Consider the following 18,904-nt stretch of genomic DNA (forward strand, 5'->3'; position numbering starts at 1 on the left):
TTGTGTGACTCTTATCTGAGACCCTGCACAATTTCAAGGCCTTGTCTCTGTGTGGTTGAATTGAGTGCCTAGGATACAGGAAGAGGTAGGGCTCTGCCTCCACTGCCCCCTGGGGAGTACTGGGGAGGAGAGGGTGGAAAGGAAAGTGCTAAGGAGCAGCTCTGAAGCTTCAAACTGGTCAGACGACTTCGGGAACCCGGGAGCAGAAGCCAAGAAGGGAGAGGAGAGGACAGGCGGACAGAGGAACAGCCTGGAGGCTGAACAGGCTGAGGACGGATTCAGGGCTGTGGCATGAAGCTGCTGCCTAGCTGGAGAGCGGTGCTGACTGTGGGTCCTCCGGGCCGGGCCTGGCCATGGGCACAGCAACCCAGAAGTAGGTAGACCCTAGGGGGGCTGGGGCTAGGGCTGCACTGTGGGGAGCAGAAACTCAGGCCTACACCCCACCAGCTAAGGAGCCTCAGCGATTCAGGCCCTCCCAGCCCCTCTCAGCCAGACTCAGGCCCCATGGCCAGGGTGGGTTGGACCTGCCAGGAGGGAAAGACAGGCTGGGCCTATGGCTGGCGTCGGGAGCTATGTGACAAGCTCTCACAGCCTGGCATTCAAAAAGGCCCCAGACTGTTCAACACTCTGCTGTTGCTGTCTTAAAATTCGTACTACTGTTGGAACAGGAACCCTGCATTTTCATTTTTCACTAGGTACTGACTTGAGGGACAGGCAAGGCAGGGCCAGCCTTGGCAGCTCCTTCTGTAGTATGCCTCAGGGACCCTGAAGGGTGAGCGGAGGTGGTGGGGAGGGCGGTGCCTTTATCACATTCAATGTATGATTTACAGCATAAACGCAAGAGTTCAGGCCAACCTGAATTTTAGGAATGGTTTTCTAAAATCTTGTTACCTGTGTGGCCTTGGTCGGATCACATTTCCTAATCTGTTTCCTCAGCTGTAAAAGAGGTTAATATTGCCCAGTGCCTGGGGTTAAACACAATATAGAGATGTTGCCTGAAGTACAGTCATTCCTTGATAATGAGAGTGGTTATGATGATGATAATGATTAACTTGTTATTAATATTCAGACAATAACATAATAAGTGCCCATTTTTCAGAGTTTGGTAAACTTCCAAGACTGTCCACCCCTCACCCCCCACTTGGCCCCCTCTTGGAGAACAAGAATAAGTCTTGTGTTTCGTTTTAGGTGTGGGTGGTGAGTGTGGCAGAGGCTTGGGCAGTCTTTACCACTCCCTATGACTAGAGTTAATACATTACCTCCACGTGGGTCCTGCTTTCACAATCTTGATCGGAGCTGGGGATCTGGTTACAGATTTACTTTGAACAATGTCTGATATGTGGAGTAAAGTCCTCCTTGGCCTTTCTAAAGCCATCCCCTCTTCTCTTCAGGAACTGCTCATACCTGTGTGCCAAACATGAGGGTCCAGGAGGAACCCGAGGGCCAGACACAGGTGCCGGAGGATGGATGGGAGCTGGGTAGGGGCAGGGTGGGGTGGGGGTTGGAGGGACTGACTGCACAGGACTTCTCCCTGGGAGGGCAGAGACAAAGGTTCTGATAAACTTGACCGAGTGACTGTTCCAGGCTCAGCATGGCAGTTGGGGGATGGTGTGGGGTGGAAGTGGGGGTGGCACTGGAGGTAAAAAAGACTTCAGCTTGGGTACCTGCTGACTCCAGCTTGAGGGCCAGTAGGGGCAGAACCCCAACAGTGACATCCCAAGGACCTCCAAAGGGCAGAGGTGGGACCAGATTGGGCCTACAAGGGACTGTCCAGCCTCCAGACCTTGTGGCCCCCTTTCCTGGTACTACCCCAGGACTTCCAACTTAGGAGCCCATTCTCTTTGCTAGAATGCCTGGGTCCCTAGAGCTCTAGGAGTCAGCACAGTGGACTCAACCTATGCAGAGCAATGTGAGGTGGGTGCCAGGTGTAGTCAGGACCAAAGACAACTGGGTGGATGAACTGGGATGGAGGTGAGGCTCAGACTCCATTCTGAGGAGCTGACAGGCCACTCAGGCACTTGATTGATTCTGGGGCAGAATTGACTTTGCCATTGTCCACCTCTCCACCCTGAGTGACTGCTCTCTTCTGTCCGCAGCATGAGGACCTGGGCTTAGCAGGGACCTCCACGAGGGACCACCCTGTGTCCCTGTCCACAGAACCCAAGTTTGACATGTTGTACAAGATTGAGGACGTGCCGCCCTGGTACCTGTGCATCCTGCTGGGCTTCCAGGTGGGCTTTTTCCCACCGGTCTTCCCACTGTACACTCCCGAGAATCCCAGCCCCCACCCTGGCTACACAAAGTTATCTTGGGTAAAAGGAAGAGAAACCTAAAGTCAGCAACAGTGACTGTCACCAAACAGGGGTGGGGAAGAGGTTTATGGTGCCCAAGAAAGGATTAACCCTCTGGGAGCAAGTGTTACCTGCTAGGTGGAGTGCTGGAGACAGGCAATGGGGCCTGCTCCACAGAAGATGCAGGAATAACTTGGGGGCATATTAGGAATCCCCAGAGAGGTGAGCAGTAGCCCTCTGGGAATTCCCTGGGTGGGTATGTTGCCTAGGGCAGCATGGCTTCAGGCCCACTGAGGCAAGCTTGAGAACTGTTAGGCAGCCCTGTTTCCCTGTGAGCTCTATGGCCTCATGTACTCCCCTCGCCTACCCCCTAGCATTACCTGACGTGCTTCAGCGGCACCATTGCTGTGCCCTTCCTCCTGGCTGAGGCGATGTGTGTGGGCCATGACCAGCGTGTGGTCAGCCAGCTCATTGGCACCATCTTCACCTGCGTGGGCATCACCACCCTCATCCAGACTACACTGGGCATCCGGTGAGCTGCTCCATCCCTGACTCAGACACACAAACACACACAGCACAAGCAGGTGGTCTCTCTCAGAGGACTCACTGGACAAAGAAAGCTGGTTTTGACACGGCCCCCCCAAACCTGCTGCTGTTTCTCCCAGGCACAGCCTTAGGACTATGTAGCTGGGGTCCTACTCTGGCACCTGGCACTTCTCAAGGACTAGGAGGAATCTGTGTTTTTAAGGGAATGTGCCTTAGCAGGACAAGGATTCGTCCTGGTGCCTACCCACCAAGCCGATTAAGTCCTACTGATTAAGCGCTATTCAGGGTAAAGAGGACCACCTGCTTCCCTGCTTCAGGGGCCTGTGCAGGCCTCTTCAATAGTCTGTCTTCCTGGGGGACCCACCCCCTTGTGCACAACCTTAGGCTTGGGTGGCCAAAGCATGGTTGTTTGTGTGGTGAGAGGAGGGAGGAAGGTCATGAGTGGAGCTTGGATACAAGAACTAAGCTGTCCACTTCTCTACATGTGGCCCCTCACAGTGCAGGAACTGGTGTAGAGAAGAAAAGGGGACAGGTTGTGGGCCAGGGACTCCATTTGTTGTCTTCCTTGGTTTCCCAAAATGTGTTAGAGTCCTGCCAGGGGCCTCAATGACTTCCGTCTGCTATGCCCCTGCCCTTGTCCCTCTGTCTCTGTCCCTTTGTGTGATACTTTCTGTCCCCCTCTCTTTTGTGCCCTTCTCTCCTTGTCTCCCCTGTCTGTCCCTGCCCCCACACTGCCCTACCCCTGCTGCTCTGTGCTTCTTCTCCAGGCTGCCACTGTTCCAGGCTAGCGCCTTTGCATTTCTGATCCCAGCCAAAGCCATCCTGGCTCTGGAGAGATGGAAATGCCCCCCAGAAGGTAAGCACACTTCTGGGGTCTGTGCTGGAGAGTGGGGGGACTAGAAGCCTGGAGGTCTGGGTGACTGTCCCAAGTCCAGACATCAGGATGCATTCACGGCAGCATCTTCTCTCTGTGTGTCTCTGTTCCCTGTTCATATGTGTGTATCCCTATCTCTACCCCCAGAGGAGATCTATGGTAACTGGAGTCTGCCCCTGAACACCTCTCATATCTGGCATCCACGGATACGAGAGGTGGGTTTCCTTGTGGAGTAGAAGAGACATGGACCTGAGGAGGGGGCTAGGTGGGAGTGAGAGCTACTGTTGAATTAGGAGATATAAGGAGGTAGCCCAGAGGCTTTTTTTTTTTTAATGTAGAGGTGAAGGATTCTGCATAGTAACTTAGAGTTGATCTTTGCTCTTCCAGGTTCAGGGTGCAATCATAGTATCCAGCATGGTGGAAGTGGTGATCGGGTTGATGGGGCTGCCTGGAGCCCTGCTCAGCTACATTGGGCCTCTCACGGTCACCCCCACCGTCTCCCTTATTGGCCTCTCTGTCTTCCAAGCTGCTGGTGACCGAGCTGGTTCCCATTGGGGCATCTCAGCTTGGTGAGCGGACACCAGGACCAATTCTTGCCCAGCCCCAGCCCCCTCACCCCCTATGTTTTCTTCCCCTAGTCCTGTCTCCTGCCTTCAGCCTGGCCTCCCAGCCATCTCTTCCTTGTGCCTCTTGCCCCCAGCTCCATTCTCCTGATCGTCCTCTTCTCCCAGTACCTGCGCAACCTCACCTTCCTGCTGCCTGTCTACCGCTGGGGCAAGGGCCTCACTCTCTTCCGCATCCAGATCTTCAAGATGTTTCCCGTGAGGAATTGACAGACAGCTGGGGTTGGGACTAGGGAAGGGGCTGGACTTGTGTCCAGGACCAAAGTGGGGGACAAGGGCCCGAAGAGCAGGGGAACTAGAGCTAGAGCAGAAATTGGGTCCCAGCCAGGGACTGGAGCAGGTGTTGGGGGCTGGGATCTAAGGCTGGGGCAAAGGCTGGGGTTGGGGCTAGAGCTAGGGCTAGTGCTGAAGTAGAGGCTGGTTAGCTTGGAACAAGATCTTCAGGGCCCTCGGTGTGTACCTCACCCCTCCCCATTTCAGATTGTGCTGGCCATTATGACCGTGTGGCTGCTCTGCTATGTCCTGACCCTGACGGATGTGCTGCCCACAGACCCTACAGCCTATGGCTTCCAGGCACGAACGGACGCCCGAGGGAACATCATGGATATTGCACCCTGGATACGAATCCCCTACCCCTGTGAGCTACCCAACAGGGGCCCCTCTGCCTCAAACTCAGACCATCTATAAGGCCCATGCTGATCCCAATCCAGATGACGATAAAACTAGCATTAGCTGCATATGTATTGTGTGCCAGGCAGAATGCTGTTTAACTCAAAGCCTCACTACAAAGCTTTGTGACTGAGTGATCTCACGTAAGTGCCCACAACTGTACAGTTTCCACCCTAGCTAGAGATCCCTTTACCCAGCCCTCCACCCCCAAAACAAACAAACAGAAAAACCCACACCTAGTCTACCTCCTAACCCAACCAGGGGCACAACATACATCCTCCTGTCTCCCCTCAACCCAGGTCAGTGGGGCCTGCCTACGGTGACCGCAGCTGCTGTCCTGGGAATGTTCAGTGCCACATTGGCGGGTATCATTGAATCCATTGGAGATTACTATGCTTGTGCTCGCCTGGCTGGTGCGCCACCCCCTCCAGTACATGCTATCAATAGGTATGCTCATCTGCCCTCCCCAATATCTATCTGATCCCCTCTGAGGCCACTCAGGAAGCAAACATAGGAACAGGGTTGAGTCACAAAGGTGTGGACTTGGGCAAGTCATTAATACTCTCCAGACTTCATTCTCCTCACTTATGAAACGAGGTTGGATGTTCTCATCTTTCTGAGTATTGTGAGTGGTTGAGAAGATAATGAAGTCCAAGGGAAACTACAGTCCTTGACAACCTTCCATGTGCCTAGTTCTCAATGTGCATTCTTTTATGCAATCCACCAAGTGACTTTGTGAGACAGGTACCCTTATTTATCCCCATTTCACAGGTGAGGAAATTGAAACCCAGAATCACCTAAGGGAGTAAGTGCCAAGGCACTGGGACTAGAGCTCAGACCTGGGCTCCTGGATCCCACACCTACCTTTGGCCTGGAGTGGGGACTATACTACAGATAGTTTCAGCTTTCACAGAAGGTGAGCATCCCAGCCAGGGTAATGGGACAGAGCCTGACCAAATCCCCCCATGCTCCCTTTCCTTATAGGGGCATCTTCACCGAAGGCATCTGCTGCATTATCGCAGGGCTGTTTGGTACCGGCAACGGGTCCACCTCATCTAGCCCCAACATCGGCGTCCTGGGGATTACTAAGGTGCCACGCCAAGCCAGAACAGCACAGAGTCCCACCTCCACTCCACTTGCCGCAGGCCTCTCCTCAGGCTGGTCCCCACTTTGGCCTAGTCTCACCCAGTCTTTGAGAAGCCCTGCTCTGCATCAAGCCTTGGCCAATTTGTGCCACGCTCTTATCACAGACCCCACTCATCCCGACCTGCCCCAGAACTCATCTCTGGGTTATATAGCCCCGCCCCCTGACTCCCCGGCAGGTGGGCAGCCGGCGTGTGGTGCAGTACGGTGCAGGCATCATGCTGGCCCTGGGCACCATTGGCAAATTCACAGCCCTCTTCGCTTCGCTCCCTGACCCCATCCTGGGTGGCATGTTCTGCACCCTCTTCGGTGAGTGCTGCGCGTACATCCCGGTGGCAGCATGGTGGCGGAGTGGTGGAGCACACCCAGCCTGCGCGGTGTCTCCAGAGGTTCTCCTGCGCCCTCAGGCATGATTACCGCTGTGGGGCTGTCCAATCTGCAGTTCGTGGACATGAACTCCTCCCGCAACCTCTTCGTGCTTGGATTTTCCATGTTCTTCGGGCTTACACTGCCAAATTACCTGGAGTCCAACCCTGGCGCCATCAACACAGGTGTCTCCACCTGAATGTCAGTGGGGGAGGGGGAGGTGTGGAGGGCCCGACTCTGAGCACAGTCCCCTCCCTCAAAGGCTCCATGTAGCTGGAGCAACAAATCCTGCTCAACTCTGAATGTTAATCAGCAGCTGAGATGCTAATTAACAGGTGTCCTTTACTAAGACACTTTCTGCAGACAGGTATTGAGCTTTACATATGCTCATTTAATTTTCACAACAGCTCCACGAGATACTGTTATGATTTCCATGTCACAGATGAGGATAGTGAGGCTTAAACAATTTGTCCCAAGACAATAAGTAGCAACTAGCAAAACTGTGATTTGAATCCAAGGGTGGGAGAGGCAGAGGTACAGATGAGCTTGGAAGTTAGGGTTTGTATGGTTCCACCTCCAGCCTGCTCAAGGCAGTCAGTCAGCAGGCTGCACAGCTAGAAAGTTCCTGAGGTCTGTTCTCCAGATGGGGCCATGACGTCCATTGGCCCTTGGCATATTCCACAGGCATTGCTGAAGTGGACCAGATTCTGACTGTGCTGCTGACCACGGAGATGTTCGTGGGTGGGTGCCTTGCTTTCATACTGGATAACACAGTGCCAGGTATGGGTCACCCTGGGAGAAAAACATAACTACGCTGGGCTCATTTGCACTCCAAGAGATGGCCTCTGAACCGGAGCTGTGACCAGACTATATAAGCCCTGTAGGCAGGGAGAAGCAGGAACAGATGGGCTACTGGAGTGCCTGCCCACTGGCTGGAGGGAGAGACCACTGGCCAGACAAGAGGCATAGACATGCCTCACAGTCTTGAAGAGGATGGGGCTAGGAGAGTAATTCCAGAGCCCTTATCTTTTCCTCTCCATTTCTTGATAGCCACTAGTGTGAGGGTTATCCTTCGGGTGCTTTTGCTTTACTAGGACAGATACAAATGCAGCACCAGTTTGTTCACAAAAACCCACTCCAAATATGCCAGCAGCCTGCAATGGTGGCTACTAGGAAGATCCCTAACTTTCTTTTTTAGGGCTTTTTGCAGGGATTGTGGATACTTAGTAGGGGTTCCAGAGAACCCTCCTGGGCCACATTTATGTGTCCAGCAAATACATAAAAACTAAATGTCACCAGGTACCTTAACTAGTAACAAGCATTGTTAACATTTACTAAACATCTTCAATGGGCCAGGTATGAAAATAAATGTCTCCATCCTCAAAAACTATCCTGTGAGAAAGAGAGACTATCAAGTGACTCACCATAGGTCAGAACTTGTGCAGATTTCTAATTTTGCAAACCTGGGATTTTAAGTCCATCTAATGCAGTGTTATGGCCTAGGCCCCAGTCATTTCACCACACAACCTCTGTTGGAGGGTTTCGGGGGGACTGAAAGATCAGGGAAAGCTCCATGGAGACAGGAGTTAAGACAGAACCACTCCAGGGAGATGAGGAATGGGAGTAACAGGATGACCCTCTATCCCCTACCACTTGCCAGCTTGAATAGGGCTGCAGACCCCACTTGCTTTTCCCTCTCTGAAGATGTGAGTCAGAGGTTGGCTATGCACAGCTGGTGGGTTGGAGTGTGGGCAAGGTAGAGCCAGGGCTCCCTGGCACTTATAGGGATTTTAGAAAGCATCAAATGAGGGAGCTCTTGGTAGCAGCTACTCCTTGGATGGATGGATATCTGATTATAGTACCCACCCCTCCTCACTTAGAGGAAGCTGGGCTGGGGAGGAAATTGGCAGCCTCTATTCCTAGGGAACCTGGGGAGAAGGAGGGTATCAGGTGGGCAGCTATAAACTGAGGAGCTTCTCTGTGATTTGTGTAGCTGGATTAAGCTCACCAGATGTGGAGTCTCAGATTGCCTCATAGAGTTCCTCACATCCCCATCCTTCAATCCAACTGCCCATCAGCAACCATCCTTGCCAAGGGATTGTATATTATGTCACATAATCTTCAAGAATCTTTCAACATACACTGCTGATGAACCTGAAGCTCAGAGTGGTGAAATCACTTGCCTAAGGCCATACAACCTGGATTCCAACCCATGCCTGGCTAGCTCAGAACTCAAGTCTTTACTAGCTTTCTGCTGATATACCACTTTACATTTGCTCTCTCTTTATCCATCCATAACTCAAACTTAGAGGGGCAGTCAATTTAGTTCAAACGCTAGAGGAGCTTACCAGTTTGGCCTTTGGTTAGACACTAAAGGGGATGTGCAAAGACTGCAGGCAGGGAGGGATATGAAAGGTGGGTGAGGGAACTCTGGGCCAGCTGTTGTGTCCTGGCAGTGGTAAGGGGGGAGAGATCAGACAACATAGTCCTGTGCTACATCTACAGCTCTTCCCCTTCCATTCTGCCCACCTGTGCAGCCAGGCCCAGTTCGAAGAGTACCTCCTCCAAGTAGTCTTCCCTAAGGACCCAAACCTTCCCTCAGTGCCCTCTTCCCTGACTCTGGGACACATTTCATTTGCACTACTCATGGGGATCTCAGACTGGGCTGCCAGCATATGAAATCTCACTGTTACCAGATTTATACTGTCACAGTCTTCAGCAACCAGCCTTGTTGTGAAAACTTCAGAGAGCTCATGCACCCCTCTCCCACTTTGTAGGGCAAATTCCCCTAATTGTAAAAATCCCTATCATCACTACCAAAGATTTTACTTAGCTTGACTTTCTGAGGTTGCATTATAGAAACAAAAGTTTATTTTCCAAATACAAAATTATATTAATACTGATTATAGTGTTTCAATACATACCAACCTGCCCCCACAGCAGAGTTGGGGTACTTTTTGGTCGCTAACAGCCCAGCACACATTAGCCCCATATTCAAGATGTAGGGTGACAATTCCTTAACCTTTCTGCCAGTTTCTTCATGATAAAATTGTGTACAGTAGTGCCTTTACACATCCTTCAGGTATATTTTGAAGAAATAAGATAATGAAATTAAAGCACTTAGCACAAAACCTAGCACACTGCAGATACATAATGAACACTAATTAATTATAACCAGTATCCTTTTAGGGTTCCCTAGAGCTCTGGTCAAGTCAGGAGCTGAAAAATCACAGATTCAACCCTTTTTAGAACCAGAGATACTTGAATCAAGACACTCAATTCCAGAAGTCTGCTTCAGGACTCGATAGGAAGGAGAGGTGGCCAACAGTGGCTGGCCCTGGAAAGTGACCACACTGTCCTTTTTTAGGGAGCCCAGATGAACGCGGTCTGATACAGTGGAAAGCTGGGGCTCATGCCAACAGTGAGATGTCTACCAGTCTCAAGAGCTATGACTTCCCCATTGGAATGAACATGGTAAAAAGGACTGCCTTTCTGAAATACATTCCTATCTGTCCAGTCTTCAAAGGATTTTCTTCAAGGTCAAAAGACCCGCTTCCAGTTCCAGAAAATAGAGAAAATGAGCCTGTGTGCACCAAAGTCTAAAACATTACTCCCAGGTAAGGTAGGATGTTAGTCTATGTTTTTTGTGGGAGGGTTAAAAAAAAAAAAAATCACATTCTTCTGCTTTAACCAAAGAAAAATCCAGCTACTCAGTTTCCATTTTTGTGACCTATTTGGGTATCTTTAAGGGGAAGGTAAACTGGTCAATATATGGATCTTAAGTGCAATTACTTAACCATTTTATAGGGACAGTGGAACTTCCCAACTGCTGTGGGCTACTAAGAGGTTACAAGTATGCTGAAATATTGATCCCTCTGGGCAGGAGCTGGGTCTACTGGAGGTCAAGTGACACCAGCAGCCAGCCTCATCTCTGCACTCCAGTATGCTAAACAAATTATACTTCATGACATGGAAAAAGCTGAGAAATAATGATATAGCACAAGAACTGGAAAAACCCTGTCATATGCCTTGCTTGCTTCAATAATGGTTATAAAATAAAAACAGGATGACTTACTTTAGTTACCCTGGGGTAATCATTTGTCCCAAGGACTTCAAAATGAATTAGTTCAAAGAACTAGTATAAATGACCCATGGACATGGACAATGGGGTGGAGACTGACTGTGGGAGAAGGTGTGGGCGGGAAGCAATGAGGGAAAAAGTGGGACAACTATAATAGAAAAACAATAAAACAAAATGATGAGAAAAAAAGTGAAGTAGTGATGCTCTAAAACTTTCCATCTCTATCTGTAATGTAGATAGATGCCTGGCTCTCTAATTAAACTTCAAAGTAGTTTTAATGTGCATGTTCCCTAAGAAAAGTTCCAACAAAATGAGAACTTGGCCGAGATGACTACTTAATAGTAATAACTATAATTTAAATAGAATTTTCTATGTGCCAGAGACTGTCAAGTGCTTGATGTGTATCAACTAATTACACAATCCTGAGATAAATACTGTTATTACTACTATTTTAAAGAGGCAGAAACTAAGTCGAAAGGTTGAGTGACTTGCCCACAATGACTGGATTCACAGGAAGTCTGGCTAGTCTTTGCTCTTAATCATTAAGTTATAATGCCTAACTTTATAATCTCCAGTATACTGCAATATGGTAATTTGCCACAAACACATTATAAATAAGCTTTTGAGGGGAAAAAGGGGAAAGTCTATGTGAATCAAAATAGCAAAGCAGTCCAATTAGATCAGTAAGGGCTTGTGAAGAGTAGAACCCAATGAAGGTTATAGTAGAGTCAGCTAAAGTTTTTTAAAATGGATATCCTACAACTACCTTGACATTGTAGCCTGAGGAGATCAGCATGGGAAGGGGCTATGGGCTTTATTTTAATACTGTATTTTAGACAGATACTCACAGAATAAGACACCTGACACAATGGGATCTAATACTCTGTTCTCCCAGCAATCTTGCCAGCAGGGTTGTCCTGAGGGACTAAGCCCACAGTAAAGTATCACCACAGGAAAGTCTGGATTCAGTATCAAGAAACACAACCATCAGCTTAGTTCTACTATTATTTATTTTTTTAAATATTTTTGAAAAAATATAATTTTTTTACAATATTTTCAACTTAAACACTATTCACACTGAACACGTATGGCAGCTTAACCTACCCAAATATGAAGTTTAAGAAGCCAAAACTGTTCTAGCTTAGTTAAAAGAAAAGTTGTGCTGCAGACTATTGTAGTGATGGTTAACAAAGCAAGGAAAAGCACCACTCAAATCATATGTTACAATTTCTTTGTTCAATTGGATTAAGGATTGGTCAAATGTTAGACTTCACAAAGGCATAGCTACAAGAATTACAGGAGATGCAATTCTCAAATCACGTATTTCCTTAGATATATTTCTTACATGATAACATATCATAAAAGCCAATATTAGTTCTAATCTGATCACTACCTTAGTAACCAAAGACATGTGTCTATAATGAATTATTTCAAATTAACAAGCCTTCCTCAGAAGATTCTTTTTGATGGGAACAAATACGAATTTAAGTCTGAACAGAGAAATTTGCTTAACAACTATAACTTAATTTAAATTTACTCATTTTAAAAAAGTTTTGACAGTAACAAGTGTTAGTTAACCCAAAGGGACCAGTTTAGCCTTAAAAAAAAGACAATTCACTAAGTTAAAGGTCATTTAATTTGGTGCTTTGTCACAACTTGACTGGTGCTTCTTTCCTTGCTGTTTTCACATCAAGCCATGGGGCCAATTCTATTTTTCAGTAAATGTTTTGACAGTTTTTTACTTAATAACAGTCTCAGCACTTTTATTAAGCATGCAAGACTAACAAAACTTTGGCAATGCATAAGTGTAACACAGTGACAAGAGAGCTTTTACAATTAAGTCTTCTAATACTGCCTTCACAGTGTGGAAATTGTGCTACATCCACCAAAAGAGGGCCCCGTCTACTCAAATATTTTAGTACTTCACCCCAGGAACAAACTCCTTTGCATTTGGATTCAGATTGCTCTTGACCTGAAAAATAAGTACATAAAAAAGCAAATTTATTAACAGATGGTTTCATATACTCAGAAGCATTCAACCCAGATCTACATGCAAAACATCTTCCAAAAAATATAAGACAAAAGCAAGATAAACTTAACCCAAAAAAACTATGGCTGGGAAGGCAGAAATCAGATGTAAGGTATATTATATCAAAATTTATCAACTTTCTAAAGGGAAAGTAGGAATTGAAATTAAATTTGCTTAAGTGTAACCAGAAACCCACTAACTTCACATAAACTAAAAAAGTAACACAGAACAAGGAATTCTGTTCTCTTAACTATAATATTTAACTTTCTTTAAGCAGTTTCATACTTTGTAAAAATATTAAACAAGTGTTGAAATGATTGAAGTAATTGGGGAATAGGTTATAGATTAATTTCACTTTATGATCTTCATTGAAAATGTAGAGTTGTCTTTCTACAACTGCTGTATTCAATTCCCACAGGAAACATGGTATATAATATGTAAACTACACGAGGAGTCAGAAGACCTAAATTGGAATTCCAGCTAAGCTCCTAACTTCCTATGTAAGCCTGGCAAAGTCACTCTCTCTGGGACTTCATTTTTGAATCAGGGGAAGAATGCGCCAAGTCTCTGAGATAGTCTTAGAGATTTGTACCCCCGTTATTCTATATCCCTAAATCTTTACTTTCCTAAGCAGATGTGTCAGCATATAGGGAATAAATGGAAATTTTCCTCTATCACATCTTAGAATGCAAGTTGAAAAAGACAAAAAGAAACCAGGATGGGTCTGACATGTAGGCATGATGGAAAGCATTTAGACTGATTCTGAGCCCCCTGTCACTTACTTCAAGACTAAAGCATATTAAACAACATGTTGAGCAATAATTTAATCTTAGTTTCATTAAATTTATATAGGATCCTTTTGTAGTTCATAAGTGTGATGATTGGGTTCTCACGCTCCTGTGTGACATGTGCCTCCTACAAACCTTGTTATGACCTTGGCACATTACCCATCTGACGTGAAAAAAAAAAAAAATTTATATACAAGCATTTCCTTACACAGGACATATTCTTCCTTCTCTCAAGGGAAATATATATAAATGTGAGGTTTAAATAAAAAAGCAGTGTTCCTGAATGTACAATCTTTTGGCGTAAGTAACCTTCAATAGATCAAGTTGAACAAACCAGTTTCTAGACAATGGATTTCTACTGGTTCCAGATTAAAGTTATACATTATACCCAGCAAAGGGCTTAACTCATCAGAGCAACCAGCATTATTTGTGGAGTGACTAAGGTAGTCATAAGTAAGCATATCCCAATAGTCTATTCAGATCACATATCTCCTCAATTGGGTTCTTTACTACAACAAAGGCTATACCACAATTTAAATTTCAGTGTTCTCTATACAGCCCTTTAGAAGAATGGTTTCCAAATGCCTGATAGGGTGGGCTGACAGTTATCTTCTGGGAGTGCTTTTTAAAAATAAACATGCCTAGACAATTGATTCTGCAGTTCTGGGATGTAGCTTAGGGCTCTTTTTTTTTTTTTTTTTAATGTTTCATAGGTACTTATAATACACAGCCATGTTAGGAAGTCACTGCACAGTGGACAGAAGACAGTTGCAAGAAATAGTTCAGAGTTTAGGGGTAAATTTCAGACCTTGTAGGAGCAAATAGAGACTCTCAATATAGATGGAAAGGTTAACATTCCGACTTTAAATTATTTTTTCTTAATTTTAGTGAAGACTCTTTGGGTTCTATTATAATACTAATGCCTAGTTATGACAATTCCTAAAAATACTTTTTTACTACAAATATACCATCAGCAATGAGACACTGAGAATAACTAAAGATGCAAATAGGCTCCTTTTGTGCCAAGAGCTTAATAGATGTCCTTATTAAATCACAATTCCAAAAGGAGACAGGGTTAACTCAATGAAAATCCTGGAGTTACTGAATTCAGGGGGGGTTGGGGGGATGTCCAAATTTTTACCTTGCAGATAAAAACTTGCAAATTTCACCAAATGTTTAAGGCAAAATTAAAGAGCAAAACTTCTCCATCAAGGTATTTTTGTATAGGCAGGTCACATGGGCATACTGTGTACTTATTTTGGATTAAAGCTTTAAGACATTTACGTATCTTCGGGCAACAGGTATCAAAACTAAAAGCAGTGGCAAGAAGTCTGTTAGCAGTCTCAGACTAACTTCAGAGTGTTGTCAGAAGTCACTCCATGTCATAAGTGAGACAGAGAGGCCTCTGCACCATAGTAAAGAGCAGTAGAATTTCAGAAGGAGAAGAGATGTAGAACTCTTTTTAAACAAATGGTTGCTGGCTTTTCCACTTATGGAAAAGATGAGCTAGGTTTTAAAAAGATGAAAAATAACTTTTTACCACAAGATCTTCCAGAGAAGAGCCATCACTGATAACAAGGTCATTAAATTGGTCTTGGATTTGGTCCATAGTTTGTGGAAGATCTCGAGCTGGAATAAACCACTCATGTTCTTCTTCCTCTTCCAGCATTTCTTGGAAACAGCGTTCAATAAATTCTTCTTCCCATAACTCCTCTTCTATCTGGATTTATAATAAAGGATAATTTATAGCATATTTGGTAAGACAGCACTAGGAACAGATTGAAATATCTTGAACTATTTAAAAGCACAATGTCATACTTCTCTGTGCTAAGGAAAAAAATGTTTACCATAATACCTGGGAAGATCTGTTTAGGGTTTTGCTATGTCTTTACTTATCTTAGCAGAACATACTTTTTACCATTAAAGGTGGAGGGGAAGAAGTAACAAATAAAGGAGTGTTCTCATTGAGGAATGCATGTCAGAATTACTTATACTTTAAAACTATATAAACTCTAAACCTACCCAAAATGAAAAGAAAAAAACTTTAAAGGATTAGGGCATGGACAATTAAAAACAAAGAAACAAAAACTTCAACTGATTCTCACTGAAATAAGACTACATTGTTTTATATTTTATTTATTTATTTTTAGAGAGAGGGGGAGGGAGGGAGAAAGAGGGGAAGAGAAATATGGATATGCAAGAGAAACATCAACTGGTTGCCTCTCACATGCCCCCAAATGGGGACCTGGCCCACAACCCAGGCATGTGCCCTGACTGGGAATCTAACTGGTGACCTTTTGGTTTGCAGGACGATGCTCAACCCACTGAGCCACACCAGTCAGGGCAAGACAACATTGTTTTTTGTTTTTTATAAAATTTAAAAAATATATATATATTTATTGATTCCAGAGAGAAAGGGAGAGAGAAACATTGATGTGAAAGAAATATTGATCAGTTGCCTCCCACATGTGCCCCAATTGGGGACTGAATCTGTAACCTAGGTATGTGTCCTAACCAGGAATTGAACCTTGTGACCTTTCGGTCTATGGGATGACTCGCCAACCAACGGAGCCACACTAGCAGGGCAAGACTATGTTGTTTTTCTCTTGAATGCCCATCGTCAGATACAGCAAAATCAAGCTAGCTACTTACTACCAAAGACATAATCGGGGAGGAAGTGGCAAAAGATGAGAACAGATACCAGAAATATGGGAATGAAAGACAATATTTATCAACATAGGAGAGTTCTCTAACCCTAGTACCTATGTGCATCTGCTCCTGATTCCTATTCTCTTGCCTTTCACTGCAGTAGAGCAATATGATTGCTGTAAGTCAGTGGTTTCCAAACCTAATTGCTCACTGGAACCATCTGGGAGCTTTTCAAAAACAAGTTTCCCAGGCTACGCCCTAGTCCACCTCAATTAGAATCTCTGGGGTGGAACCCTGAAAAAAGCTTGCTAACTTGGTAGCAATCAGCATCCAGATAAAATAGGAGTGGTGGTACATAAATCCATGTATTTCATATATAAGGGATCAGATAAAAAACACACTTATAGTATAGTTACAATATTTGAGGACTGTCATGGGGTACCAAAAAAAGAACGTTTGTACTCAAAACTAACTTGTCTGTTAAATTCCTCTTCATTTTCCATCCACATGTACTCTGCAAATGGATTGTCATCTTCATGAGAATGACCATTAATAATCACATCTTCATTGATGATGCTTGGGCTAGTACTGCTGCGACTTGGGTCTTTCATGGTTGGAGTTAGTTGTTGTGTTTAACCTTAGAAGAAAAACAATACATTTTATTTAGTCATTTTTTCTTAGTGAGCATTCATTATCACCAGGTACCACAGTTAGGTGTTAGATGCACATGATAAATCAAGCAACTAGAAAGCTTCTTTTCCCCAAATTATTTTAATGTTTACAAAATACCTGCGAACAAGCTTGATTCATCTAATATTTTCAGATAATAGTCAGTGAAAGTAATCAATTTTTTAAAATGTTTTATTGATTATGCTGTTATAGTTGTCTCAATTGCTTTTCCTTCTGCTCCCCTCCACCCAGTGACCCCACCTCCCTTCAGTTGTCCCCCCACCTTAGTCCATGCCCATTGGTTGTACATATAATTCTTCTCAACATCTATCTACTCCACTCCCTCCTACTATGCTTCTTAATTCCTGCATCATCTCCCTCCCTTTCACCTCCCCCCTATATGTTCCCCATACCTATAATTCTTTTTTCACTGTCCTTGCCTACCTAGTTTGCCTTTGTTTCAATTCCCTAGCTTCTGTTGTTGATTGTTGTGATACAGTTTTCATTTTAATGTTCATAGTTTTGATCCTCCTTCTTCTAAACAAGTTCCTTTAACATCTCATATAACAAGTGGTTTGGATCTGATGAACTCCTTCAGTTTTACTTTTTCCTGGAAGCACTTTCTCTGCCTTTCTATTCTGAATGACAGCTTTGCTGGATATAGTAATCATGGCTGTAGGTTTTTGATTTTCATTACTTTATTTCTTGCCAGTCCCTTCTTGCCTGCAGAGTTTCCTTTGAGAAATCAGCTCAGAGTCTAATTGGGACCCCTTTGTACATAATTCTCTTCTTCTCTCTTGCTGCTTTTAAGATTCTCTTTATTCTTAATTTTTGACATTCTGATTATAATGTGTCTTGGTGTGGTTCTACCTGGTCCAGTTTATTTGGAACTCTGTGCTTCATGGACCTGTAAGTCTATTCCCTTCCCCAAGTTAGGGAAGTTCTGCTTCATTATTTTTTCACATCATTTTTCAATTTCTAGTTCTTCTTCTTCACCTTCTGACAAACCTATAATTTGGATGTTTGCTCTCTTATAGTTGTCCCAGAGATTTCTGAGCTTCTCCTCACTTTTTGTTTTCTCTCTTTGCACTGGTTGGCTGTTTGTTCCTTCCCTATGTTCTGATCTGTTGATTTGATCCCTGGTTTTCCTTCCCTCACCACTAGTTTCGTATGTGTTTTCGTTCATTTCAGCAGGACTAGCCTTCATTCCTTCCCCATCTTGATTAAGTCCCACTGTTATTTCTGTGAGCTGTCTTAAAACTATAGCTCAGAACTGAGCCTCAGAAAGGTTATCTATCTGTTCATCTGTTAATTCATGTATTTGCTTTCTGGTCAGCTGCGTGATTGGGATCTCTATCATTATCCCTGCCATCCTGGCAGTTTTTTGCTTCCTGGGGGGGGTGGGGGCTGCCACACTTCCTATGCTATAGGGGGCGGAGCCCTGTGCACTCGTCATTACCAGGCGACCCTTCTCACCACACTGTGGTGCTTTGTGTGGGGATGGGGGTCCAAGATGGATTCCTGCTGTTCTCTCTCTGCTGAGAGACTGGGAACCTTCTCCTCCATCCCCACGCCCTCTGGGCCTCACCGTCCAAGGCAATGGGGGTCTGCCTTCCCTGGCACTGGAATCACGAGCTGACAGGTTTGGACTGCAGCTGGGGGTGCTCCCAGGCGCTTCTCACCTCCCCTTAAATACGGGTGTCTGTGCTTACCGCCGTCCCACCGCCCGTCACTGCAGCCACCGCTGCCAGCACAGCATGACCTCTCTGCCCCAGCTTTGCCCCTCCTACCCATCCGGATGAGCACCACTTGTTTATAACTTCATACATTGGACTTCCATGTAGCTTTATTTCCTGGAACTTTCGGTTATTTCTGGTTTTGCAGTAGTTGTAGTCCTTCTTAGTTGTGGAGGGAGACGGAGCGTTTCAGTCTAGGCCTCCATCTTGGCCGGAAGTCAGTAATCAATTTCTTAAATGGAATCCCCACACAGTCCAATTTTTAAAAATATTACCTATCTCTTGCTTTATAAAACAAGCATGGTCTGGAAGACTCAAGCCATCCAGTGACTTCAGAAAAACAGATACTTTTAAAAAACGACATTAAAAAGCTCAGAGACTGAAAGTAAAAATTAACAAATTTTTAGTAAACTTTTAGTTCCTCAGTCCCAGGATATAGT

General features: G+C 45.2%; 2 protein-coding genes and 1 non-coding gene across 7 annotated transcripts in view; 2 read left to right on the forward strand and 1 right to left on the reverse strand.

Annotated features, from left to right (window-relative positions):
• On the forward strand, positions 1 to 13,296 carry SLC23A1 (solute carrier family 23 member 1). Of its 5 annotated transcripts, none has more exons than XM_090288208.1 (17): positions 1 to 373; positions 1,392 to 1,453; positions 1,849 to 1,914; positions 2,097 to 2,231; positions 2,666 to 2,823; positions 3,605 to 3,693; positions 3,859 to 3,926; positions 4,099 to 4,280; positions 4,412 to 4,532; positions 4,815 to 4,971; positions 5,303 to 5,450; positions 5,988 to 6,093; positions 6,326 to 6,455; positions 6,554 to 6,697; positions 7,197 to 7,292; positions 9,880 to 10,129; positions 10,396 to 10,587. In XM_090288208.1, the coding sequence occupies exons 1-16, from the start codon at positions 292 to 294 to the stop codon at positions 10,113 to 10,115; spliced, it is 1,980 nt and encodes a 659-aa protein (XP_090144334.1). In that variant the 5' UTR covers positions 1 to 291; the 3' UTR covers positions 10,116 to 10,129; positions 10,396 to 10,587. The 5 variants fall into 5 exon arrangements, with proteins under 5 accessions (XP_090144334.1, XP_090144333.1, XP_090144331.1 ...); XM_090288207.1 differs by lacking the exon at positions 10,396 to 10,587 and adding an exon at positions 13,041 to 13,296 and having other exon boundaries at positions 3 to 373; XM_090288205.1 differs by having other exon boundaries at positions 3 to 373; positions 10,320 to 10,587.
• The window catches only part of PAIP2 (poly(A) binding protein interacting protein 2), a 21,333-nt gene continuing 14,640 nt past the window's right edge, over positions 12,212 to 18,904 (reverse strand). The window contains exons 2-4 of the mRNA XM_090288211.1: positions 16,533 to 16,696; positions 14,951 to 15,130; positions 12,212 to 12,565 (exon numbers count right to left, since the gene is read on the reverse strand). Of these exons, the coding sequence (XP_090144337.1) occupies positions 12,509 to 12,565; positions 14,951 to 15,130; positions 16,533 to 16,670 (375 nt within the window). The 5' untranslated portion in view covers positions 16,671 to 16,696 and the 3' untranslated portion in view covers positions 12,212 to 12,508. The remainder of the gene's footprint in view (positions 12,566 to 14,950; positions 15,131 to 16,532; positions 16,697 to 18,904) is intronic.
• On the forward strand, positions 13,476 to 13,579 carry LOC150000712 (small nucleolar RNA U13). Its single transcript, XR_016513856.1, has one exon. It is a non-coding gene; the product is annotated as a small nucleolar RNA U13 (small nucleolar RNA).

This window comes from Furipterus horrens, unplaced genomic scaffold (assembly GCF_987537825.1).
Source record: "Furipterus horrens unplaced genomic scaffold, mFurHor1.1.pri manual_scaffold_10, whole genome shotgun sequence".
NCBI classification, from domain to species: Eukaryota; Metazoa; Chordata; class Mammalia; order Chiroptera; family Furipteridae; genus Furipterus; species Furipterus horrens.

Bases quoted from the DNA above. Each gene is read 5' to 3' on its own strand.
- SLC23A1 (XM_090288208.1), top strand. From the start codon at position 292: ATGAAGCTGCTGCCTAGCTGGAGAGCGGTGCTGACTGTGGGTCCTCCG. The intron at 3,927-4,098 runs GTGGGTTTCCTT...TTGCTCTTCCAG, and splicing joins GGCATCCACGGATACGAGAG to GTTCAGGGTGCAATCATAGT. The intron at 5,451-5,987 runs GTATGCTCATCT...CTTTCCTTATAG, and splicing joins CCAGTACATGCTATCAATAG to GGGCATCTTCACCGAAGGCA.